This window comes from Podarcis gaigeae (genome assembly GCF_964106915.1).
Source record: "Podarcis gaigeae genome assembly, chromosome: 4".
Lineage (NCBI taxonomy): Eukaryota > Metazoa > Chordata > Lepidosauria > Squamata > Lacertidae > Podarcis > Podarcis gaigeae.
This window is the reverse complement of record NC_139677.1, coordinates 103,070,677-103,097,348: the sequence shown is the minus strand read 5'-3', so window position 1 is coordinate 103,097,348 and position 26,672 is coordinate 103,070,677. Positions and strand designations below refer to the sequence as shown.

General features: G+C 48.1%; 1 protein-coding gene across 4 annotated transcripts in view; it reads left to right on the top strand.

Moving 5' to 3' along the window:
- Positions 1-26,672, top strand: part of PDE2A (phosphodiesterase 2A) — a 374,843-nt gene that overhangs the window by 325,179 nt on the left and 22,992 nt on the right. For all 4 annotated transcript variants that reach the window (XM_083736325.1, XM_083736326.1, XM_083736327.1 and 1 more), the window contains 13 exons: positions 2,251-2,310; positions 5,500-5,659; positions 6,688-6,740; positions 7,152-7,226; positions 9,355-9,396; positions 10,012-10,080; positions 11,885-12,015; positions 12,347-12,458; positions 15,568-15,607; positions 17,831-17,894; positions 22,154-22,232; positions 24,672-24,849; positions 26,297-26,409. In XM_083736325.1, the coding sequence (XP_083592451.1) occupies positions 2,251-2,310; positions 5,500-5,659; positions 6,688-6,740; positions 7,152-7,226; positions 9,355-9,396; positions 10,012-10,080; positions 11,885-12,015; positions 12,347-12,458; positions 15,568-15,607; positions 17,831-17,894; positions 22,154-22,232; positions 24,672-24,849; positions 26,297-26,409 (1,176 nt within the window). The remainder of the gene's footprint in view (positions 1-2,250; positions 2,311-5,499; positions 5,660-6,687; positions 6,741-7,151; positions 7,227-9,354; positions 9,397-10,011; positions 10,081-11,884; positions 12,016-12,346; positions 12,459-15,567; positions 15,608-17,830; positions 17,895-22,153; positions 22,233-24,671; positions 24,850-26,296; positions 26,410-26,672) is intronic.

Below are 26,672 nucleotides of genomic sequence, written 5' to 3'. Positions count from 1 at the left end.
TGACAAATGACCACCCAAGCTCTGTTTAAAAACCTCCAATGAAAGAGAGTCCACCACCTCCTGAGGGAGAGTGTTTCACTGTCCAACAGCTCTTACTGCCAGACAGTTCCTCCTGATGTTTAGTGGGAACCTCCTTTCTTGGAACTTGAAGCCATGGATTCGAGTCCTACCCTCCAGAGCACAAGAAAACAAGCTTGCTCCATCTTCCACATGGCCGCCCTTTAGGTATTTGAAGATGGCTACCCCATCTCCTCTCAGTCTCCTCTTTTCCAGGCTAAGCACACCCAGCTCCTTCAACCATTCCTCTGCTAGATTTCTGTAATGCCACTGTGCAGTTTCTGGAGTCGCAAGACTCTGTTGACATTCCAGACTGTTGGAAGTCTCATGGGAGACGGATGTTGAAGTTCTGGTTTCCTGTTTTCTTTGCTCTTGTTGTTCTCTGTCTCTCACAGACAGCAGACGCATATTCTTTTCTGTCCTGTGTAGTTAGAAATAAACGTAGCAATGTAGCACATATTTCCGGCTCGGTGTAGTGGTTAAGAGCGGTGGACTCGTAATCTGGTGAACTGGGTTCGCTTCCCTGCTGCTCCACATGCAGCTGCTGGGTGACCTTGGGCCAGTCACACTTCTCTGAAGTCTCTCAGCCCCACTCGCCTCACAGAGTGTTTGTTGTGGGGGAGGAAGGGAAAGGAGAACGTTAGCCGCTTTGAGACTCCTTAGGGTAGTGATAAAGTGGGATATCAAATCCAAATCCAAACTCTTCTGTTTGGGTATTCTGCGTAATGGGAGCGTACCTGAAGTCTCATTAAAGGCTTAGGTCGTTAATCACCGTCGGAGCAGAGGTTGATGGATTCCAAAGATACGGCAAGGAGGAGAACCACTACAGTTCGGTCGTACGGAAGTGTGGTTTCCAGATCCTTGATTGCCCTCCTCTGCACACTTCCCAGCTTGTCAACATCCTTCTTAAACTGTGCTGCCCAGAACTAGACATAGAATCACAGAATTGTAGTATTGGAAGGGACCCCGGGGGTCATCCAGCCCAACCCCCTGGAATATAGGAATCCTTTTGGCCAACCAGAGGCTCAAACCCACAACCTTGAGATTAAGAGTCTCATGCTCTACCAACTGAACTGTCAAGAAGAGAGAGAGAAAGCTCTTAATGTTCAGCCGATCGGCTGTTTGTGGTCCTTCGTTCTCAAACGGTTGCATCGATGGTCTGCTGCAGCACTTTTACTGCTGCGTAGTTTGGATAAGCTGTCAAGGTTCTGAGAAAATGGGGTGATAAACGGCGACACAAGCTCAGCTTCCAGCAGCTGCATAAAGCAGACCCAAGTTATATTGCCCCTAGGCTGCATCAGGGGCCATAAGGCTGGGAGAAGTGCCTGTTGCTGCCTTACGAGTCTGTGTCCAAGGCCAGATCCGAACCAGAGGCTTCTGTCACTATCCTATGTCACTGCTGGTGCCCTCCATCTCTGCAGCCCCTGTTAAGAGCCCGTTTTCTGGGCTGGCTGGCTGGCTGGCTTGGACCTTTCCTTCCACGAGTCAGAGAGAACTCTAGCATGTGGGAGCTTCTGTTAGGCAAAAGGACCTTGAGGCAAGGGCTTTGGGATGACAGGGAGCGAATTGCACACTCCCCCCCCTTCTCTGCATCTTATTATCCTTATCTCCCTGGGACTGTAGTTATCTGTTCCTGCTTTCACCAACTCATTTGTGTCTAACTCTCTGCTGAGGGATGCTCACCTCGCGCAGGGAAGCAGAGAGGGCACTCACCCAAAGCATAACCCAGGGGTCAGCAACCTTTTTCAGCCGTGGGCCAGTCTACCGTCCCTCAGACCTTAGTGGGGGCCGGACTATATTTTTTTTTGGGGGGGGGGAGACGAATTCCTATGCCTCACAAATAACCCAGAGATGCATTTTAAATAAAAGCACATATTCTACTCATGTAAAAACACCACAAATAACCCAGAGATGCATTTTAAATAACATGTCGCGTTCTACTCATGTAAAAACACGCTGATTCCCGGACCATCTCGCTTCATTTAAAGATTTTCAGAGACTTTGAGACTAACGATTTCATTTTGCACTTACTATGGTTTGAAGGAATTCTATAAAGATTATCTGTTGCTTACGTACATGGTCATTGTGTTCCCTAGATATTGCTGACAAACAACTCTTACGGTCAGAAACATCTTCCTGATGAAAGCTGACCTTGAAATTGTTGCTTTAACACTCTTCCCTTCTCCTTTTCAGGTACACTGCAGTCAACTCTCTGAATCGGATGAGCTGAACCTTCGCGCTTTAGAGAAGCACGTAAGTATTATTATTGTTGTTGTTGTTGTTGTTATCTTTGTGTGATGTTACTCACCAGTACGGAATACAGTGGTACCTCGCAAGACGAATGCCTCGGAAGACGAAAAACTCGCAAGACGAAAGAGTTTTTTGTTTTTTGAGTTGCTTTGCAAGACGATTTTCCCTATGGGCTTGCTTCGCAAGACAAAACGTCTTGTGAGTTTGTTTCCGTTTTCTTAAAACCGTTAATACCAGGGTGCATCCGTGCTTCGCAAGACGAAAAATCCACAAGACGAAGAAACTCGCAGAACGAATTAATTTCGTCTTGCGAGGTACCACTATACCTTAAACTCTTTGTGTGTCTGCTGCTACCAACAGCACTTTGATCATGATATTTTTTACCCTTGTCCTTGTTACCCGTCGACCTGCTTTAGATACCGTTTTAATGTGGGGACTCTGCTGCCATCTCTTAAGACTCACCTTCCATCATCTTTCTCCCTGGAAGACATTTACATGTGTTAGCGGATAATATGCCAACTTAATGAGTGGGTGGAGATTTACCAAGCATCTCATCTACTGCAGTGAACATAAGAATATAAGGAGAGCCTGGCTTCAGAATCAGGACAATTCCCCCTGGGTAGTCCAGTATGAGCGGACACGGGTGGGGCTGTGGGTTAAACCACTGAGCCTAGGACTTGCCGATCAGAAGGTTGGCGGTTTGAATCCCCGCAATTGGGTGTGCTTCCCTTGCTTTGTCCCAGCTCCTGCCCACTTGGCAGTTCGAAAGCACGTCAAAATGCAAGTAGATAAATAGGTACCGCTCCAGCAGGAAGGTAAACGGCGTTTCTATGTGCTGCTCTGGTTCGCCAGAAGCGGCTTAGTCATGCTGGCCACATGACCCGGAAAAACTGTCTGTGGACAAACACCGGCTCCCTCCGCCAATAAAGCAAGATGAGCGCCACAACCCCAGAGTTGTCTGCGACTGGACTTACCTGTCAGGGGTCCTTTAAAGGTAAAGGTAAAGGTACCCCTGCCCATACGGGCCAGTCTTGACAGACTCTGGGGTTGTGCGCCCATCTCACTCAAGAGGCCAGGGGCCAGCGCTGTCCGGAGACACTTCCGGGTCACGTGGCCAGCGTGACATCGCTGCTCTGGCGAGCCAGAGCCGCACACGGAAACGCCGTTTACCTTCCCGCTGGTAAGCGGTCCCTATTTATCTACTTGCACCCGGGGGTGCTTTTGAACTGCTAGGTTGGCAGGCGCTGGGACCGAGCAGCGGGAGCGCACCCCGCTGCAGGGATTCGAACCGCCGACCTTTCGATCGGCAAGTCCTAGGCGCTGAGGCTTTATCCCACAGCGCCACCTGCGTCCCCAGGGGTCCTTTACCTTTACCTTTTTATCACTTCACCTCTCAGCCTTCTCTTTTCCACTTTCCAGCTTGTATGACATCCTTCTTCTGGGAATGTTGTGGGTCACAGAAGAGGATATATTGATTAATATTTTCCTTCCTAACTTGCGCTACCAAGTTTCTTTACATAGCAGAGCGTATTCCCCTGTTACACAGCAGGAATCTGGTTGCAGATTCATTAGAATCTCTTAACTTCTGTTATTCCTGGTAAGACCCCTTTGATTCCCTCCTAAAAGAATAAAGACACAACAGTCTTGCTCATAAGTAACAAGAAGAAGTTTACTCACGATCAGGCAGAGCACAGTGTGATTGATCCCTGAAGGCAGGCTTTAGGCTCAAGGTTACAAATATGTACAAATAGGTTTTCCCCATATGGGAGATAACCCAGGGACTGCTGGCTGAGAGTTCGGTCCAGGTGAAGCAGGAAGCAGGCAGGACAAAAAAGAGAAGGGAAGGGAAGATGGCTACATGACTTGGCCTTTTACCAGGTTTGGAAAGGTCACGCCCACCTATTGGTCACATGCAAAGGAAGGATGCTCCAGCCAGGTGCAACAGGAAGTTCGACTTGCTGGACCAACATCCCCTGCATGTCCACTCTAGGCAAACAAGGAATGTTGTACTTGACTGCTCCAGAGGATTACATCCCACACTTCTTAAACTGGGGTTCCCAGAATTGAACACAGGACTCCTATGAGATAAGCTGTGATTCCTGCATTGCAGGGATTTCGAATAGGTGACCCTTTGCATCCGACTCTATGATTCTAAACCCAATGTCTCATTCATCCTCACCCTGTCTCCCTCCTTAGAGCACCTCTTTAGAGCACTGTTCCCTTGGGGAACAGTAAAAATCCATCCATCCACATCGCTAGCCACACACAAGCCCTGCTCTTGCCTCGCAAATCTGAAAACTCCCGTCCAGTTTAATCAGCCGGCAACAAGAGACTAGAATAGCTGACACGGAGAGACCTGTGCGGGAGTGTTGCAAGGGAACGCCAACCCTGCCAGGTGGAGCAGGTGGGAGGCTGCTGCGAAGATGGAAGCGTTCAAAGCCGCTCTCCCTCTCCATCTGCCTGCATTTTCTTGATGCCGTGATAATGAGGAGCCCACCTGCCACTCAAGAGACAAGGCGCTGCTGTTGCAACGATGAGCTCCACACCCCAGGAAGTTGTGCTAGTGCTGGGGGGGGGGCGGGTTCCAGGATTCAAGCCTGCCTAGAAACCTCATCCTCTGATATCAAGGTTTCAGACATTTTGGACTCACAGCTGTCCTTGGAGGCGCAGGTCGATTCTGTGTCCAGGGCACCGGTCTACCAGCTTCTTATGCTACGCAGGCTGAGACCCCACCTGCCTGCAGACTGTCTTGCCAGAGTGGTGCATGCTCTGTTTATCTCCCGCTTGGGCTACTGCAATGTGCTCTACGTGGGGCTACCTTATTATTTATACCCCGTTCATCTGGCTGGGTTTCCCCAGCCACTCTGGGCGGCTTCCAACAAAATATTAAAATACAATAATTCATCAAACATTAAAAACTTCCCTGAACAGAGCTGCCTTCAGATGTCTTCTGAAATTCAGATAGTTGTTTATTTCTTTGACATCTGATGGGAGGGAGCCACTACCGAGAAGGCCCTCTGAAGAATGATCATGATAATAATAATAACAACATTTTATAATGATAAGGGCAACTTAACTGGGGGTGGGGTTGTGCTTTGGGCCTCATTCTGTCCTCATTTTCTGTCCTTCGCACCCAGAGCTCTTTGCTCCATCTGTTTCCCTTGCCTGATTGCAAAATGCAATTCCTTGCAGATCCTGGTCTCCTACAAGCGCATCCAAGCCCTGCAGAAGCTGCAGCCCTGGCCGCAGGTCAGCCTGTCCACCAGTTCCTCGCAGAATTCTCTAGCGAAAACCGAGGGGCCCCCCAAGAACAGCTACAGCGACTTGGACCGCAAGATCCTCCAACTGTGCGGTAAGGGTGCGAGGCAGCCAACAATGTGCTCTGATGCAGATAGATAACAATATACTGTACATTATTTTATATATCATCTTCAACCATTGTTTTTATATTTAGGGGTGCCATATTTCCAAAAGTGAACATCCGGACAGAGTTACAGTGGTGCCCCGCAAGACGAACGCCTCGCAAGACGGAAAACCCGCTAGACGAAAGGGTTTTCCGTTTTGGAGGTGCTTCGCAAAACGAATTTCCTATGGGCTTGCTTCGCAAGACGAAAATGTCTTGCGAGTTCCTGCAGGGTTTGATAAAAATTAAAATTATATTTTTTTTCTTTACCTGCACCAATGATAGTCATTGTTTGGATGGGGGGCTTTTATCCATTTCTGCAGTCACACAAATCAATCAGTAGCTGAACTGGGTTCCACACAGTCACAAAAACAAATTAACCAAAAAAGCCTCAAATTACCCGAAAAAGCCTCAAAAACGCAAAATAAACAGCAAAAACAAAAGCGCCAAACTTAATCGGTTCGGGAAGTCCATTTGACTTCTGAAATGTTCAAAAACCAAGGCGCAGCTTCTGATTGGTGCAGGCGCCCCAGAAACAGCAAGGTATCACTGTAGCAGGAAAGTGTGTGAGAGCTGGGATTGAAAGCAGGCTGGGAGCTGGAGACACAGAGACTTGCTCGCTCTGTACTGGACCCAAAGCTTCCGCTCATGCAGAAGAAGGATCTTTTGTGGCGCTGATACAGTGAGCTCCTCCATCCCATGACGAGGTTGCAAATAAAACCACAAATCCTAAAAACAGTGCAATCTGTGCTGACCTTCATTCCAGGGAAACCGAACCTGAGCAAACGCCTGAAAGCATTGGAGACTCTCAGCTCTTGGAGACCAGGCTGGCCTGAAACACATATTCTTCTACATGTTTTTATGAATCAGTTCCGGGTTCCTCAGCAGAAGTGATTCAGAAATGAAATAAGCAGTTCTGGTTACGTTTGTTAATCTCGTAGCAGGAACTCACAGCTCCCGATCTGTTGCTTTTGCAGGCGAACTGTACGACTTGGATGCAGCCTCACTCCAGCTCAAAGTTATTAATTACGTGAGTATTTTGGAGCCTGGCTGTCAGAATCATAGAATCGCCAAGTCTGACCCTCTGCAATGTAGGTATATCAGCTAAAGCACCCAGGGCAGATGGCCCCCCAACCTCTGCTTAAAAAAAGAGAGTCATTGCTTATTTCCTGCTCGATCCCTGCTGGGGAAGAGGGGTCCTTTTGTCTTCCACAGACACCTGGGAAGCCGTTTCCAGCTAAGTGAGAAGGGAATGACGCCCTATGGCTGTGACAACCTTCATTTCCTGCATTGCAGTGGGTTGTACTAGATAACCCCTTTGGGTCTCTTCCAATTCCATGATTCTATGGAGAACAGAAGTCGGATGGTCTGGGAGCGGCTGGGATGTGGGTGGCTTCCCTCTCCTGGGAATGGCTCACTTTCCTCTCTCCCTCTCTCGCAGCTGAAGCAAGAGACCCAGTCGCCATGTTGCTGCCTCCTCTTGGTTTCTGAAGACAACCACCAGCTATTCTGCCAGGTCAGTGGCTTCGACCCAGAAGCTTCCTGCCCTAAGGGAATCACTGCTCCCGATTATTCCCCTATGCAGAGATTTTGCGAGACTGCCTAATTTTTGAGCTATGCTGTAGATCAGACTAAACCATATAGAGCACCATGAATGGCCTATTTCTTATTATTTTTATCTATTGCCCCATGTGCAAAGACAGCTGGAACGGCAGGGCCTAAGTCGTGAAAAGATTCTAGAATTGTTGGGATATTAAGACCAAGTAAAGACCCCCAAAATCCAGAAAATCATATAGGAGTACCATGTATAATAGCCTCACTAGATGTTCACAAGGCTTTTGACAAAGTTGATTGGGATTATTCATTCCAATTACAGTCATACCTCGGGTTACAGACGCTTCAAGTTGTGTTTTTTCGGGGTGCGGACCACCGAAACCTGGAAGTACCAGAACGGGTTACTTCCGGGTTTCGGTGGTCACACATGTGCAGAAGCACTACATTGCACTTTGTGCATGCGCAGAAGCGCCGAATCACAACCCACGTGTGCACAGATCTGCCGCTGCGGGTTACGGATGTTGCGGGTTCCAAACGTGCCTCCTGCACGGATCATGTTCGCAACCCGAGCGTCCACTGTAAGCGGCAAAGGAGTGGGTGGGAAATGGGTCCTGCTCTCTGGACAGCAAAATCAGTGCATCTCTCCTAGCCAAGGCTGGAGAAAAGCATCACAGCAGCAAAATCACATCCTGCGTACTGGAAAACTTTTTCTCTGTGTTACGAAACGTGCCAGACAACCCACAAATCCCAACTTCCAGTGCCGGATTTATGTATAAGCTAAACAAGCTATAGCTTAGGGCCCCACTCTCTTGGGCCCCGCCGAAAAAGAAATGTAAAGGGAAAAAACTGGATGTACATTTCCAAAATATAAGATAAAAAACAAATAAATAAAACCTACATACAGCAACCGTGTTTTGTGTTGTGTAGGCTTCTGTGATGTAAGTCATGGGCCCCGCCTGCTCGCCTGCTCCCTAAAATATCCCTGGTTTGCTCCTTTCTATATATATAGGGTGCCTACATTCTGCATGGATTGGTTGCAGGGCAACATGTGCAAATGGCTTTAAATACCAATTAGGTCCATAAATTACCATCTAGCATATATTCAACACAAAAAACATTGACAATTTGTTGTTGACAAAGGACAGCTGGACATATAATGGGCGCCATTACCTTCAGGAGCTTAGGGCCTCATCAAACCTAAATCCAGCCCTGCCAGGAGGCATCTTAGATGCATGGCTTCAGGCTCAGCGATGGGTGCAGACGAGGACATTTGTGACTATCAGACTTTGAAAAGCTGGAACTGAAGGTTCAAGTTTGTCAGTTTTGTTGAAACTAAATAGCTTTGTCACTGTTTTGAGTTTCTCTATGTTGTTGTCTTGGTGGGTCATGCAAACCGCTGTTCTGAATAATGTCTTTTGTAGGGTGGGGGGTACTGGGGATGAATTTATGGAACTACTTATTCCTCCCTAAGGTCATTGTCTTACGAAGAATTTGTCGGACCATTGCAGCCACCTCTTCCATTAGATTTTATCCCTTACTGAGTAGAGGACCCCCAAAATTGGAAGGGACTTGGTGCATTGTCCAAGACTGACCCCCCCTTAAAAACCTAAAACAGTATATTCCATCCCCTCTGTTTCTGGCGCCATTGGTTATGCAGCCAAAACTGGATAATCTATGCAGAAAAAGGGGTAGTTCCAGGAAGTCTGGACAACCTCTGAGATTTTAAGAAGTGCAAAAAATTGGGGTGGGGAAAATTAAGAGGGGAACCCCAAAATCACACCAGTGAGAGCTGAACATACTTTGTGGCCACAGAGAGCTGTCAGAATGGAGTAGTTGGACAGTGTCGCTCTACGCTGCAACATTTTGTTGCAGTTCCCACTTGTGTGTTATCTTTAGGTGGACAATATTTCAAGTGATTGCTGCTCCCTTCCTCCCAGCCGACCATTCGGTGAGATGTTGGTCTACAAGCCTTAAGAAACGACCTGTGGCTCCTACAGCATCTGAGATTTAAATGCTGCTACATCTTTGAAGATGGGAAAGCCTTTAATTCATTCCTGTTTCCCACATCCCTGTTTTCTTGTTTCTTGCAGGTCGTTGGAGACAAAGTATTGGAGGAAGAGATCAGCTTCCCTGTGAGTGGCTCATCATCATCATCAGTGCTTTTTTTCCTAAAAAACTGTGCCTTTCAGTTTAGGAGGCATCTCTTCTCCTGAAGATCGTGAGCCTCTGTCTAATTACCGTATTTTTCGCTCTATAAGATGCACCAGACCATAAGACGCACCTAGTTTTTGGAGGCGGAAAACAGGGAAAAAAATATTCTGAATCTCAGAAACCAGAACAGCAAGAGGGATCGCTGTACAGTGAAAGCAGCAATCCCTCTTGCTGTTCTGGCTTCTGGGATAGCTGCGCAGCCTGCATTCACTCCATAAGATGCATACACATTTCCCCTTACTTTTTAGGAGGAGAAAAGTGAGTCTTATGGAGCAAAAAATACGGTATTTTTATTTTTATTTTATCCCGCCTTTTTCCCTGACAGGGACTCAAGGTGACTTGAGGTGGTGATTGCAGTTTTACAATCCTCTAAGTAATAATAATAATAATAATAATAATAATAATAATAATAATAATTTTATTATTTATACCCCACCCATGAGTGTCCCTATATCCCCTTCCAACTCTGCAATTCTGTGATTCTCTGAAGCCTTCGCCTCTTTCCCATTTCCTCTCTCTTTCTTTCCCCCATGCAGTTAATGGTTGGGCGTCTGGGGAAGGTTGTGGAGGAGAAGAAATCGATCACCCTGCAGAACATCAGCTTGGTAGGTCTTTCCGTGCGGCCGACTCTGCCCTGGGCTTCTTCAGTACGTGTCATGCATGTCACTGGGGCTCCCATGCTGTGGCTCCAGCACGATTCACATTTTATTTCTCCGGCTGACTGCTCTTGAATGAAGCCAGGATTACAGAGATACATGTGAACCGCCAACCCAGCAGGGGCTGTTTGGAATGTGCCCTTTCATATTCAGTTTGCAAAAAGGAGGCAGATCTTCCTGGAATATATATATACACACACAGTGGTACCTTGGTTCTCAAACTTGATCTGTTCCAGAGGTCCGTTCCAAAACCAAAGCGTTTCAAAAGCAAGACACACTTTCCCTTAGAAAGTCATGCAGAACTTTTTTTTTTACACAATTTTTCTTTTTCTTTAAAATAATAAAAAAAAGTACAAAGGTGGAAGTAATCTAATTAGACACAACAATACAGTAAGAGTAAATTTTTTGAGGTCTTAGAACAAAGGAGGAAGTCAATTTGTGTTTATGTACGTAATGATATGGTTTTTTTCGGTAGATGTGTGCTTTTTCGTTTTTGTTTAGTTTTGTTTTGTTTCCTTTGCTTTTTCCCCCACTTTTCTTTTCTGTTTTTTTTTTTTTTTTTGTATGTTCCGGGTTTTTTTGTTTGTATAGTATTATTTTGGATTCAATGTTTGTAATTTTTTTTTTATGATTCTGCATTGAAAATAAAAAAATTCAAAAAAAAAGAAAGTCATGCAGAACTGATTAATCCGTCCCAGACTTTTTAAAAACAACCCCTAAAACAGCAATTTAACATGGATTTTACTATCTCACAAGACCACTGATCCATTCAGCCTGCACCTCTTCCTTAAGCGCAATTTGCTCAGCTCAAACCACTTTGGCTCAATCTGTCTTCTCCACGCCCAGTTAAAGAGCCCTCTCGCACCCCAGACCTCCTCTCTCTCGGCTAGATTTGTCACGCTCCAGGGTGGACTAATATCACGTCTCAATTGTGTGGTGGCTTGGCTGGATGCAGGGAAATCTGGCGGGTCAGGGAAAGGGTGGCCAGCCCTCTCCCTTTTTCTGCTTTGGCAGTCGGCTGCCAGGCAGCGTCCATGCAAGGCTGGCATCCCACGATTTTGGACCAGCCAGAAATGTGTTTAACTCCCCGTCCTGCCCTACTTGTTGACTGAGGCATGGATGACGGATCGGCCGAGCAAAAGAGCTTGCTGAGGCGCCACAGGCTGGCTCTGGCGGTTGTGACGGGGTTGGGTTTGATTAAAAGGGGGAAATAGAACTAGTTGCAAACTCAGAAGTAACTGTTCCGTTTTGCGAACTATTTTTGGAAGCTGAACATCTGACAGGGCTTCTGGTTGATTGCAGGAGATTCCTGCAGCCAATCAGAAGCCGTGCTTTGGTTTCCGAACCTTTTGGAAGTTGAATGGACTTCCAGAACGGATTCTGTTCGACTTCCAAGGTACGACTGTATTGGTAAAATGCCCAGGAAAATCTGGGCATATGGGAACCCATGTTGGAAGTGTTGATTTGGGGGCGAATTTCCTTAAAAATCGTTTTTTAAAAACCAACAACTTTGTCACCCGCCCCCCCTAAAAGCTCAAAAACTTTTTGAAATATGGCAACCATATCCCAGCATTTATCTGAGGGATGTTGGAGGGTATGCCAGGGGAGTTCCCTGGGTCTCAGGTTTGGACCCTAATATCTCAGGGTCTGTTTCAACCCTTGAGACCGAGACGCCCCACCCCACCAAGCCAACCTGCCAACTCTGCTCCCGTCCCCCAGATGACCAGCCCTTCGTCTCTCCCCCCCCCCCCAGGAGGAGCATAAGCAGCTGAACAGTATGCTGGGCTTTGAGGTGACCGCCATGCTGTGCGTCCCAGTGATCAGCAGAGCCACCTCGCAAGTCGTGGCGTTGGCCTGTGCCTTCAACAAGCTCGGTGGAGAGAGGTGAGTTCGAGGCTCCGTGCCGGCTGTGGACAGGAGCTGGTACAGAGCCGCTGCTAAGAATTCTCCCCTGCAAAGTTTGATGCTCTCTCAGTCTAGACCCACTTCCTGCCAGGAATATATTTTGCAACAAAATCATAACTGATGTGACCTGGTTGCTGTTTTCTTTGGGGGGGGGGGGAAGCTTCCACAAAAGCGCAATTGAAATTTCTTTCTATGGAAGCTTGCTACAGAAGTGGGGAGGGATGGTGGCAAATGCGACTCCAGTGGCGGGTAGTTCCGCAGTACAGAATTAACATGGTTGCTGTTCTTCTCTTCCCCCTCCTCCCTGTAGCTACTCAGAAATGGATGAGTACAAGATCCAGCACTGCTTCTGCTACACCTCCACGGTGCTGACCAGCACACTGGCCTTCCAGAAAGAGCAGAAGCTGAAATGCGAGTGTCAGGTGAGGGGCAGGCAGGCGTGCACACCTGGGGTCCTCTAGGGCAGCGCTGGAGAGGTGGGTCTGGAGCTCTGCATCTCAAGGGCATCTCCAGACAACGTCCTTGCATCAGTTTAACTGTTACAAAGGCACTGTAGTTTGTTGATATGGCAGGGCAGTGCGGTGTAGTGGTTACAGCAGGGGTTGGTGCGATGCGGTCCCCCAGGCTCGTAAATCCACTCTGCTGCCCACTCGGTCAGTCCCCATGCACTGCAGATACCTCGCCACGCGGGGACTGACGTCCACGACGCTGGCAAGGCTTCTGGGAAGGCGGCAACACTGGCGAGGCTTCGGATCAGCTGCAGAAAGCTCCTGCAGCCCATCCGAATCGCGGGCAGCTCTGGGTGGATGGTGATGCCGGCACGGCTTCGGATTGCCAGAGCACTGGACAGCGGGTCTGGGCAGCGCCATTGTCATCGTGATGGGCACGTCGTGGGTCTTCAGCCAGAGCTTGGTGTGCCTGCTGGCCCCACCCCTGACACCCATGTCGGCACTGCTGCTGGTGGCACTCTCAGCGGCCGCGCTGGAGCAGCTGGAGGGTGAGCTATGCGCTGCCTGCCTGGTGCTCTGCATGCGCAGCCTGTCCACCGACCTGGCCTCAGACGACAGACTGCAGCGCATAGTGCAAGCCGCCTAGGAGCTCCGCAGGGACAGGCCGATGGGAGCGGCTGCTGTCTGTCAACAATGCCGGTGAGTGGGCAGCGCTGAGATGTGCTCCTGCGCGCGTGCAGAGTGCGTTCCTCCTCCAGGTCCGAAGGCAGTTTCAGGACTGGCTTGCAGGGTATTTATAGTTTTCAAAACCTAGTCCGCCCTCCACCCCTAAGGTCTGAGGGACAGCGGACCGGCCCCCTGATGAAAAAGTTTGCTGACCCCGGGGTTACCGTGTCCAAAAGGTTGCCCTTTTCTGAACGTCCACCTTCTTAGCGAACTCTCATCTGCCCCCCACCCTTGAAACTTCACCTTCCTTGGTCCTACTGCCAAACGCCTGCCCGGCATGGGGGGAACTTTCCTTTGCCGGAGCCATGCAAAGTTTTTGACCTGCCGACTGAAACTCTTGTAGATCCTGCTGATCTCCTTTCCCCCACCCGCTGGCCTTCTGACGCTGGAAGCAGCAGCAAAAGCTCAGCAGGGATGCTCTCGGCAGGATCCTGCACAGCCCACAGAGCGGCCTCTCAGCTCAAGCAGCAAGGGGGACGCAGGCAGTCGCCTTCTCAAAGGCCCACCGGCCTCATTAGAGCCAACCAGGTGACGATATGAAAGGGAAGGACGGAAGCAGGTTCCAGGAAGCAAGCTGAGATCAAAAGAGCCCGGGAGGCTGCTGCAGAAGAGGGGGCAGGAATCGAGGAATCCTAGAACCTTAGAGCTGGATGGGATCCCCCAGAGGTCATCCAGTCCAACCCCCCCCCCCCCCCCCGCTATGCTCGAATCACAGCTCAACCTCTGTTTGGAAACCTCTGGTTTGAAAGTTTTTCCAAGTTAGGTTCCAAGGAGCATATATACAGCAAGGACATGGGAACGCAGAATTGCAGAGGTGGAAGGTACCCTGAGGATCATCTAGTCCAACCCCCTGCAGTGGTGCAGTAGTTAGAGTGCACCAGGAAGAGATCTGGGTTTGAATCCCTCCCCAACTCAGCCATGAAGCTCATTGGGCATGACCTTGGGCCCAGTCACCTCGCAGGGTTGTTGTGGAGATAAAGCGAGGGGTGGAGGAGAACCATTCACTGTTGCTTGGAGCAAACAGGTGGCAAGAATCAAGGGAAATATTAAAGGATGGCTTTCTCAACTCTTAAATATTTCTGTGCCAGCTGCGTGCAAAGAGCACCCTCTTGTGGCACCATCTGGTGCTGCAGGGCAATCAATAGCATTGGCTGAGGAGCAAAGCTGATTTATTGCTAATCCTGCTACACATGGAAATTGATTTAGCGTGGAAGGATTTACAAACGTTTGTTTCATAAAATTTATACACCGATTGCTGGATTTTAAAAACCATTGTGTTCCTTCTGGGGTGGTTTGTCCACCTTTGGTTCCTATCCTGAACTCAGCTGTCACCTGTGTCTCCTAGAAGCTGTTAGCTAAAGAAAGTGAAGGCAGCTGGTGGGTCTTTAACCCTCAGGGAGTTGGGGACCTCCCCTGAATGAGAAGACAGGCTCTTGCCAGTTGATGGGACAAGACCAAGAGTGGGTCTAATGGTCAAGAAAGCTGTTTCTGCAAGTGCTATAGAGTGAGGGACAGGTTGGGTCATCCACCTGGAAGGGGGCCCATCTAGGAGAAGGAAAACTCTGGTCCTAGATGTCTTCTGCCTTGAGGAACATCTTCGGGAGAAGAAAGGGCTCAGGAGTAAACCCTACGCAAATCTGGAAAGGAGTCCCCAGGACGGTTGGATGGCGTCTTTTATACTCTTTCCAGCAACTCCAGCAGCAGTGCTGGATTTACATATAAGCTAAACAAGCTATAGGTTAGGGCCCCACTCTCTTGAAATTTATAGGGAAAATTTAAAGGGGGGAAAACTGGATGTACATTTCCAAAATAGCAGATAAAAAACAAATAAAATAAAACCTCCATACATAAAATGCATCTCTGGGTTATTTGTGGGGCATAGGAATTCTTTCATTATTATTTTTTTCAAAATATAGTCTGGCCCCCCACAAGGGCTGAGGGACAGTGGACCGGCCCCCTGCTGAAAAAGTTTGCTGACCTCTGCCCTAAAATATTACTGGTTTGCTCATTTCTATATAACAGAAATTCAAAAAAACAGCGACTAATTGTTGTTGACAAAGGACAGCTGGACATATAAAGGGCCCCATTACCTTCAGGAGCTGAGGGCCTCATCAAACCTCAATCCGGCCCTGTCTAGCAGCCAAGCTAGTACCAAACGTATTGTTCTTTGGACCACATCAGGAAGGCTGGGAGCACCTCATATACTACATAGTGTTGTAACTCTAATTACATTGTCATTTCGATGTTGCGTCGTATGAATAATGAAGAGGGGAGGTAACACCTGCTTTTCATTTCAGAATTAAGGAGCAAGAGTTATATATTTCATCTCTCTCTCCTCTCTCTCTCCTCCCCGTAGGCTCTTTTGCAAGTAGCCAAGAATCTCTTCACACACCTCGGTAGGTATCCTCCTCCATAGCTGCCCCAGTGTAGTCTTGGGACTCAACCACCATCTGTAAAATGGGAATAATAGCAACAACAACAACAAACAATGGGGGAGCTTTGCAATGAAATCCTGAAGGGCCAAAAAGGCCTCTGTGTGCCCCCGCAATCATGATATTCAACGAGGAACATTTTCAATGGACCATGTCAGGCCATCGCTGAGCCATTGACCTCTGCAGGTGCCCTTGAGCCATCCACTGTTCCTACCTCACAGGGTTGTCGGGAGGGTAAAATGGGGAAAGAGGGGGAATCCTGCATGCCACCTTGAGCTTCTTGGGGGTCTAAATGTGATAATATTAAATAAATTGAAGGGGGGAAAGGGCTGCAGGGAAAAGGGGTGCCTTTCTGGTCCTCCCTCTGGACCCCAGAATTCTCTCCGCATTTGAGACTCGCCACAGCTTGTCTTGTGCTGAGCGAAGGAAGATGATGGGATAGAAACTGAGCCTGGAGTTTCCAGCAGATGTGATAGAAGTCCTGTATGGCTTATTTATTTATTTTAATCATTTTTATTGATTTTCCAATGAAAAAAAAATCCAATTAATATATCCAATCATAAAATTTAAAAAAACTAAAATAAAAAAGACCAAATTATAATTATTAATTTTTCGGAGCTCCCTACGGTCTGGATCTCTGAAGCATATCTCCGCATCTCAGTCCTCCCTCTCCTCATTGTTTCCATATTTTCCACATCTCGATTTTGATGCTTTATGATTCTCCGTCCCTGAGTCCACGATTCTCAATCATGTCAAACATCATGTACTTTCGTCCGTCGACGACAGCTTTGTTAGTGTATATTTTTCCAACTGTCTTTTTATCAGCGCAGCTTCCTCTGACTCCGTTCCAATCCGGGATGTTGTCCAAGTCTGTTATCTGGAGTTTAATGGTGCAGCAACTCCCAATCATTAATTGTCCAAACCTTCTTTTTGAGCTTTATTGAACCAGTACCTTCCAGGTTAAATTGTTAGGCAAAACTGTTTGCAATATTGCAATGTAGATAAACTGTATTCCACAAATATCAGTCATTTGACCTTTGGAGACCGCACTCTCCCCCCTCCAGGGACGTCCTGTATGGCTTAGGTCCAAGATGGGCCTTCTCCTTCCTGGGCTCTGAGATATTCAGATATTCCGAATCCCCGCTTGGTGGGGATACCTTCCCAAAACCAGGATGCCTGTCTTCCAGGACATCTTCCCGGGCGAGTCATGTGACCCATGCCTCACTCTCGCTCCCTCCCCAAAAAATGCCTTTTTCAGGGCAAAATCTCACATGGTGCCCCAAAATATGCATTTTGGGGCACTGCGCAAAATCACAGCACCCAAAATGGCCACAGTGCTCTTGTGCAAAAACCCCCCTTTTTTTCTGGGGCGCTTGGCAGGTTATGCCTCCTCGGTGGTTTCTGCTCCCAGACAACTTTGGAATTCGCTCCCTGGAGAAGCCAGACTGGCTCCTTCCTTACTGTCGTGCCAACAGCCAGGGGAGACTGTTTTATTCTGGCAGGCCTGGAAAACTGCCTGTTTTCCAAAGGCTTTTCAACAGCGCTGAGCCGTTTTCACTCTACAGTGGTACCTCGCAAGATGAATGCCTCGCAAGACGAAAAACGCGCAAGACGAAAGGGTTTTTCGTTTTTTGCGTTGCTTCGCAAGACGATTTTCCCTATGGGCTTGCTTCGCAAGACGAAAATGTCTTGCGAGTTTGCTTCCTTTTTCTTTAAATTCAAAAATCCTTTATTAGGCATAGCACACCACACATTAACAATCAAACATCATATACAGGCTGTATAAAATACGGGCTCAGCGAACACAATTTATCCCAGTCCTATTCTTATCTCCAATAAATAAATCGATGCTGTTAATACCCAGCGAATCCGCGCTCTGCAAGACGAAAAAATCGCAAGACAAAACAGCTCACGGAACGAATTAATTTCGTCTTGCGAGGCACCACTGTATTTTCACAGATCTTTATATTGCTTTAGGTCTATTGCAGTCCAGTTGTTTTTCGACAATCATCTTCGATATGCTTCTAGCTTTTTGTATTCCGACTTCCTTTTAATTTCTACAACCCTCCTTGAGTCCCTGCTGGGATATAATTAAGATTAGCCATAACCAATAATAAGAACAATCTTCCACAAGCCGCTCGGTGGCCTTTGGGTCTCCTAACCGACTGCTTCTCTGACCCTTCGCAGATGACGTCTCGGTGCTGCTGCAAGAGATCATCACAGAGGCCCGGAATCTCAGCAACGCCGAAATGTGAGTCTCCCGCTGCGATGGTGACGCACGGAGCTCCCTCTGGTGCAACGTGAAGCCAGGGGGGCTGACATTCCTGAAAGCAAGCCCCCACCCTGAGACAGCAGACCCTCTGGCCAAGGGACGGATCCCAGGCGGGTCTTTTCATGGGTCGGTATATTTAGAGCAGAAACCCACCACCCCGGAAAATTGCCTCCAAGATGGTTTGGGAACAGCGGGACAAATACATTTCTGAATTTAGCCGTGCGGGTTTGGACTGACTTTGGATTCCCAATGCTTCACCCCAGCAAGGAGTTTGTTCCCTCTCCCTGTTTTTTGGGTTGTTTTTTAAATGAATTTGGGGTTGTTTTGGAGAAATGAGCTAGAGGAAGCTTTAGGTAAAGGTAAAGGGACCCCTGACCGTTAGGTCCAGTCGTGGCCGACTCTGGGATTGCAGCACTCATCTCGTTTCGAGGGAGCTGGTGTACAGCTTCTGGGTCATGTGGCCAGCAGGACTAAGCCACTTCTGGTGAACCAGAGCAGCGCACGGAAACACCGTTTACCTTCCCGCCAGAGTGGTACCTATTTATCTACTTGCACTTTCACGTGCTTTCGAACTGCTAGGTTGGCAGGAGCAGGGACCCAGCAACGGCAGCTCACCCCGTCATGGGGAGTCGAACCACCGACCTTCTGATAGGCAAGTCCTAGGCACAGTGGTTTAACCCACAGCGCCACCTGCGTTTTAAAGGAGGCTTTAGTGCACCCATATTCCCCTATCTCTTAGTTTCCGCATCCTGTTCCAACTTTCACGTGATGCAGAAGTTGCTTCTGGAAATCAAGTGGAATATAGCACAAGTTTGGCATGCATTTCTGCGCTATTTGCTTCCGGCAAAAATCCATTTCTAAATAACGTGGAAATGAGCGCTTAACCTGCACCAGGCAGCACAGTCACCTCTTGCACCCGTGTAACTTGCGCTATATCAACCATACACAGCTGAAGGCAGGGTGGTTGAAACCACACAAGTTAAATCCAAGCAAGACAGAGAGATTAAAAGCTCCTTTTGCTCCAGTTCTGCTTATAATAATAATTGTATTAGTTATACCCTGTCCATCTAGCTGGGTTGCTCCAGCCACACTCGGGGTTAAAAGGTAAAGGTAAAGGTACCCCTGCCCGTACGGGCCAGTCTTGACAGACTCTGGGGTTGTGCGCCCATCTGCCTCACTTGCAAGGCCTGGCTTGCTCACAGCACCAACTCTGGGATGTTCGTGCGAGATCCCACAGGACAAATCTGGATTCCCACAAGACTTTGCACGAGATCCCTAGCCTCCCAAAGCTAGGATACTGAGGAGGCTTGCTCCCCGAGCAAGGCAGATGGCCAGTGCTGGATTTACGTTTAAGCTAAACAAGCTATAGCTTAAGGCCCCTCTCTCTTGCCCCCCCCCAAAAAAAATCACTATTAATATACTTCTTCTTAATTGTATTTCAGTTCAACAATTACTTTGATAAAATACATATTTTGTTATGGGCAATTGACTTTAGATACCTATTAAGTCCATAAATACCTTACAGTAGTACCTTGGGTCAGTGGCGTAGCGTGGGTTGTCAGCACCCGGGGCAAGGCAAGTAATTTGTGCCCCCTAACCCGTGGATTTGTGCCCCCTAACCCGTGGATTTGCGCCCCCTAACCCTAACCCCCAGATGGTGTGGCCGCCCCCCCCTGCACCCCCCACGCTACGCCACTGCCTTGGGTTAATTCGTTCCAGAGGTCCGTTCTTAACCTGAAACTGTTCTTAACCTGAAGCACCACTTTAGCTAATTGGGCCTCCTGCTGCCGCTGCGCCGCTGGAGCACGATTTCTGTTCTCATCCTGAAGCAAAGTTCTTAACCCGAGGTACTATTTCTGGGTTAGGGGAGTCTGTAACCTGAAGCGTCCGTAACCTGAAGCGTCTGTAACCCAAGATACTACAGTACTGTATAGCATATATTCAACACACAAAAACAGCAACAATTTGCTGTTGACAAAGGACAGCTGGACATATAAAGGGCCCCATTACCTTCCGGAGCTGAGGGCAGGCATTCCCAAACTTGGCCCTCCAGATGTTTTGGGACTACAACTCCCATCACCATCAGTGGTCAGGGATGGTAGGAATTGTAGTCCCAAAACATCTGGAGGGCTGAGTTTGGGGATGCCTGACTTAGGGCCTCATCAAACCTAAATCCAGCCCTGCAGGTGGCTCAGCAGGTGTGTGTTTTTTTCTGCCAGGTCTTCTTGGGTTACCTGGTGCAAAATGAGCTTTTAAGTTCTCCACCTTGCTTGGTGGGCAAGGCCCACTCGGCATGTGGACTCTGGAGGTTCAGGGGATTCTTTCTCCTTCCGCCTTCTCCTCCTCAGCTTCTAGCCACAAGGCAGATCTAACGGTTTGGGTATGCACAGTTTTTGTGACGGCATGGAACCGCTGCAGCCGAACCACCGCATACCGTATTTTTCCGTGTATAAGACGCCCCATGTATAAGACGCCCCCTATTTGGGGAGACTAAATTTAAAGAAAATCAGGGGAGGGGGCCCAAAGTCACTGAGCTTTTAGGGGGGATTGCATGCACGCCATCACTCCAGCAGGGCCGTTGCTGGGGGTTGGCAAAGTGGGCAGCTGTTCCCCCCTCGCCACTGCTGGCATGCGCCTCCTGCAGCGGCATGGCGGGGGAGATGCGTGCCGACCAAACAGCTGGCTGGCGGGTGCGCAGATTCCCCCCCCCATGCCACTATCCATGTATAGGATGACCCCAGTTTTTTTGATATCATCATCATAAACTTCTATTTGTACCCCACCCTCCCCGGCTGAGACCGGGCTCAGGGCGGCTAACATGAAATCTAAACACTGATATAAAATCAAACAATAATTAAATCACCTCTTAAAAATAAGTCAGGATAAAATTAAAACCTGAATTAGATGGCTTTCCGCAGGGAACCGTAAATGCTCACCATTTGTACGCTGATCTTATATGGGCCTGTGAGAACGCTGGGCAGCCTCGTTCGTACTAGTCAAAAAACATTGTCTCATACACAGAAAAAATACAGTAAGTTGTGATCGTATTGTATCAGAAACGGATTTAGGGCGGCAAGACGTGTTCCCCTGCACAGGGCATTGAAACTATGATGTAGGGAACTGAGCAGAACAGAAAGCGAGAGGCGCCAAATGTTGGGTTCGCACAGGGCTCTGCTAGAATTTGAAAGACCAAACTCTGCCCCCGACTGTATTCTGCTACATTTCCGGAAGTGGCACTCATGCGATGCAAAGGCTCAGGCAGAATGCGGAAATGAACAGTTAGGGAAACCTTTCGGGGGAACTGGAATAAACAGCTTACGGCTGCAGCCCAGTTATTTAGATTTTTGTATTTATCTTTAGAGTTACCGTATTTTTCGCTCTATAAGACACACCCGACCATAAGACGCACCTAGTTTTTAGAGGAGGAAAACAAGGGAAAAAAATATTCTGCATCAAATGTTGTTGAAGAAAGCAAGGCAAAACTTCAGTGAAAGCAACGCGAAGCCTCTGCAGGGCTCCCCCCCTGCCCTGAAGAGGCTTCATGCGGCTATCCCAGAAGCCATAACAGCAAGAGGGATCGCTGCGCAGCAATCCCTCTTGCTGTTATGGCTTCAGCGATAGCTGCGCAGCCTTCATTCACTCCATAAGACGCACACACATTTCCCCTTACTTTTTAGGAGGGAAAAAGTGTGTCTTATAGAGCGAAAAATACGGTATATATTGTCACAAGATTTCAGGATAATAATACAAGGTAAAAAAAAAACATTCCAGTAAACGGTGAAAGCAAAAACAATGAGACAATAACACCCTCTCCCGCAACACATTTAAAAGGCTGTAGAATATCAACCAACCTTACAAAACCAAAAGGTACAAATCACAAATACAAATTAGCAAATAGAGAACAATTTAAAACCACCCCACCCCAAATAAACAACACCCAAGTTACCAACCCCACCCCCATCGAAACTATAATTTTAGCACATGGTGGGGCTGACTCATGCCCTCATTCCATCCCTAAAGTGCCACCCCCCAAAGGGATGAGTCCCTTGGGTGTCCCTGCTATGTTGGCAATTATCTCATCCTTTATCAGATACGTGGTTGTCTCATGATGCTTCTGGGACCTCGCCGTTTCTCACACCACCACCACTTTGACCCCTCGCTTGTCCCAGAAAACGGTCAGGATCCTGGCGACGGTGGTTTATCGAGCCCGTATCTCACCTTGGCTTGTTCTTTTGCAGATGCTCTGTATTCCTGCTGGACAGAAGCAGCCACGAACTGGTGGCCAAGGTTTTTGACGGGGGTGTGGTGGATGATGAGGTAAGGGCCACCAGCGGTGCCAGATTTACGTATAAGCTAAGCAAGCTCTAGCTTAGGGCCCCACTCTCTTGGGGGCCCCCAAAAAATGTAAAGGGAAAAAAACCTGGATGTACATTTCCAAAATATAAGATAAAAAACAAATAGAATAAAACCTACCTACCTCAAATGTCACTGGTTTGCTCCTTTCTATATATAGGGTGCCTACATTCTGCGTGGACTGGTTGCATAGAGACTGGTTTTTAGAGACTAGATTATGAGTCTTTGTAAATTGTGTTTCTAAAGGAACTCTTGTTATTGCCAAATGCCAATGTGTTTGCAATGTGTTTGTTATGCATAAAAAAAATCATTTTAAGTTAGAGCTTAATAATTATTTCACTATTAATATACTTCTTCTTAATTGTATTTCACTGTTAATATACTTTTTAATTGTATTTCAGTTCAACAATTCCTTTGATAAAATACATCTTTTGTTATGTGCAAATGGCTTGAGATACCTATTAGGTCCATAAATTACCATATAGCATATATTCAACACAAAAAACAGCGACCATTTGTTGTTGACAAAGGGCAGCTGGACATATAAAGGGCCCCATTACCTTCAGGAGCTGAGGGCCTCATCAAACCTAAATCTGGCCCTGGACACCGGAAGGAAAGGGGGGGGGACTACAGTGAGAGTGGGAGTGGAGAAATGGGGTCATTTTTCTCCAGTTTCCCTCATTCTTCTTTCCAGTTTTTTAGGGGCAAATTGAAGGGGGGGACAGGAAAAATGGGGAAGGGAAACTCCCCCCCAAGTCCCCACCCCCGCTTCATATCTTTATCTCTGGTCCCCCAGATATGGTTGGATCAGAATTCCAACCATCCTCATCCCTGACCAGTGGCCACACTGGGACTACTGGGAGGTGGGGAGGGTCTAACAATATTTGGAAGGCAGCAGGTTAGACACCCCTGAACTAAAGGGATGGGGGTATAATTGTGGGAGCCACCTTATTTTTATCCATGTAACTTCTTTTAAACTGCTCTTAATATTTCGTTTCTTGGTTGTCTCGAGAATTTGGCACCGGTGTGGTTTTTAAGGCTCCAGATGTCTTTTGCCAGACTCAATTCCCATCCCTTCTCTTATTCTTACACCGTCTGAATCCGGAGAGATTCTTGCAAAAATGAAATAAAAAGAATTGGGAGAATTTGAATTCATCTTAAATCCCAGCACATTCAAGCCAAGTTTTTGGCAGTAACTGACCTTTGGGTGGAAGCTAGAAGTCAATTTTGCACCAACGCTTTGGTGAAGGAAGCCTCCACTGGTTGGGAGAAAAATGGAAAGAAATTCTGCACAGTTATTCTCCAAATTTCTGGCGGCTGTGAGAGCCTCAGTTGCCCCCTAACTTGAAAACCTCACTTGTGACTTTCGCTTTGGTGCAAAAGTAGGTGACATTTAGAGCCAGTGTGGTGTAGTGGTTAAGAGCGGTAGTCTCGTAATCCTGGGTAACCGGGTTCGCGTCTCCGCTCCTCCACATGCAGCTGCTGGGTGACCTTGGGCCAGTCACACTTCTCTGAAGTCTCTCAGCCCCACTCACCTCACAGAGTGTTTGTTGTGGGGGGGGGGGGGAGGAGAATGTTAGCCGCTTTGAGACTCCTGAAGGGGAGTGAAAGGCGGGATATCAAATCCAAACTCTTCTTCTTCTTCTTCACTAGCTGAAAGATAACAAGTCATATATTGCATGTTGCCAAAGGCTTGGAGGACCCTGATAAATTCTAAGCTGTTTGGTGGGATTTTATCTTAAATACAGCAAATACAGACACCCAGGACTCCCTCCCCACAGGGCAACATGAAATTTGGCTTTCCTGATGGTCTTATGCAGTCTACCAGCCTAATCGTAGAACTGCAGAGTTGGAAGGGACCCCCGAGGGTAATCTAGTCCAACCCTCTGCAATGCAGAAATCTTTTGCACAACTTGGGGTTCGAACCCACAAACCTAAGAGTCTCATGCTCTACCGACCGATAACACTTTATTAGAAAAGTAAGCAATGGTGAAGTCACTTATTTAAGATATTTATCCCTTTAGATTTCAAGCAGATAAATTTTCAGTATCTTTTAATAGTCTGCTCCTGGTTAATATTATGTGTTTTCCGGATAAACCACACTGCTTTTTTTGAACTTCTGTTATTTTTATTCTGTCAATTTGTTTGATTTCCTTAAATGGAAGGAAGACAATTTCCCCCCTTCTCCTCCCAACCAGTTTGTGCTTCCACCCGCTCCTTTCCTTCCTGTTGAGGCAGAATGTCTGTTGTCTTCGAGCCGAAGGCCGAGTATTGGCTGGCCTTCCTCTCAGTCCTCAACGATGCCCTTCCAGTAACAAGGCTGGTTGGTGGTGGGTAGTTCCACACACACACACGATACTGTGGAGTAACCCGCTTTCCTTCTGTTGTGCATTCCTTTCTCAGAGCCACGAATTCCGGATTCCAGCCGATCAGGGCATCGCGGGCCACGTGGCGACCACAGGGAAGATCCTCAACATCAAGGACGCCTATTCGCACCCGCTCTTCTACCGGGGGGTGGACGACAGCACCGGCTTTCGCACCCGGAACATCCTCTGCTTCCCCATCAAGGACGAGAACCAGGGTGAGTGTGCGGAAGAAGCGCAACGCCAGGTGTGCGCAATGCCCCACGCGGGTGAGATATTTGAGAAGCCCCTCGTGCTCCCCCATGTGGGAGAAGGATCTACGGCCCTTCCCCATTCGCCTCCACCTGGGCTCACCGACTTACTCGAGAGTAACTGACAGCTCCCTTGTCTCTTGACATGCCAAGAAGGCGGCACATCATTGGAGCATCCTTTGGAAGGGAGAAAGAAAGGCAAACATGAGAGCTTGCTGGATCAGACCAACAACATGCCCATTATAGGAATGCTGCAAGCAGGATTCGAACACAAGATCCCTCTCCCCTCCTGCTCTTTTCCAGCAACTGGCATTCAGAAGCAGAGCCCTCCTAGCTAGTGGCAGCTGATAGCCCTCTCCTTCTCCATGAATTTATCTAATCCTCTTTGAAAGCCACTCACTCTGGTGGGAGAGAGTTCCGTAGTCTAACTATGCACTGCAATTGTAGTTTTACATTCCCCTTTTAAACACACAGCAGATAGCTGGTTGCAGGCTTGTGTAAGCCTTTCACTATTAAGTTCCTGGTAAGTTCCCTTATAAGGGACACGGGTGGCGCTGTGGGTTAAACCACAGAGCCTAGGACTTGCCGATCAGAAGGTCGGCGGTTCGAATCCCCGCGACGGGGTGAGCTCCCGTTGCTCGGTCCCAGCTCCTGCCAACCTAGCAGTTCGAAAGTATGTCAAAGTGCAAGTAGATGAATAGGTACTGCTCTGGTGGGAAGGTAAACGGCATTTCCGTGCGCTGCTCTGGTTCACCAGAAGCAGCTGAGTCATGCTGGCCACATGACCCGGAAGCTGTACGCTGGCTCCCTCGGCCAGTAAAGCGAGATGAGTGCTGCAACCCCAGAGTCGGCCACGACTGGACCTAATGGTCAGGGGTCCCTTTACCTTTACCTAAGTTCCCTTATATCCCTCTTAAAAGAATAAACACGCCACAATCTTGTTTAAAGTATATAAAAGCAGTTTACTCACATCGTCAGTTCACAGTTGAATCCCTGAAGGCAGACTTAGTTACATGTGGATCTATCCCATATGGGGATAATCCCAGTGTCCTCTGTTGGATGAAAGCCAACAGAGCATCTCTAGCCAAAAAGCTGCTCCAACGACGGAGGAAGTCAAAGAGAGGAAAGAGGAAAAGAGAAAGAGTATTGTGTGCCTTGTGCTTTTGTTACCTGGACAGGTAAAGTCACGCCCACCACTAGTCCCATGCAAAGGAAGTCTGTCCCAGCCCAGGAGGAAAGAGGAAGTTCCGACTGGCGGGACCAAACATCCCCTTGCATGTCCACTCTAGGAAACCAAGGAGTGTTGTACTTGACTGCTATCTGTGTATCGCATCCCACAGCGATCGGATCTGCTCCTTCTCCTGCCCATCCAAGGCAAGAACTCACCTGTTGTCTTCTTCTCCGCTTCTTCCAGAGGTCATTGGAGTGGCTGAGCTGGTGAACAAAATAAACGGGCCTTGGTTCAGCAAATTTGACGAGGATCTGGCCACCGCCTTCTCCATCTACTGCGGCATCAGCATCGCCCACGTAAGCAGGATCCTTTGGGTTCCCCTGGCTCTTTTCTCCACCCGAGGTAGAGCTGTACACCTCCCTTGCGCAGCGGACCAGCCTTCTCCAACCTAGTGCTCTCCAGAAGCCTTGGATGCAGTTTCCACGACTGCGCCAGCTGGGAGGGCACCAGGTTGGGGAAGACTCCAATGGACTGTATTCTTTCCAGGAAAGAGGGTCCAAAGCCAGCCGACTTGCTGAAGATCACTAGATTTTGATCCATTAACACAGAGATGCGTTTC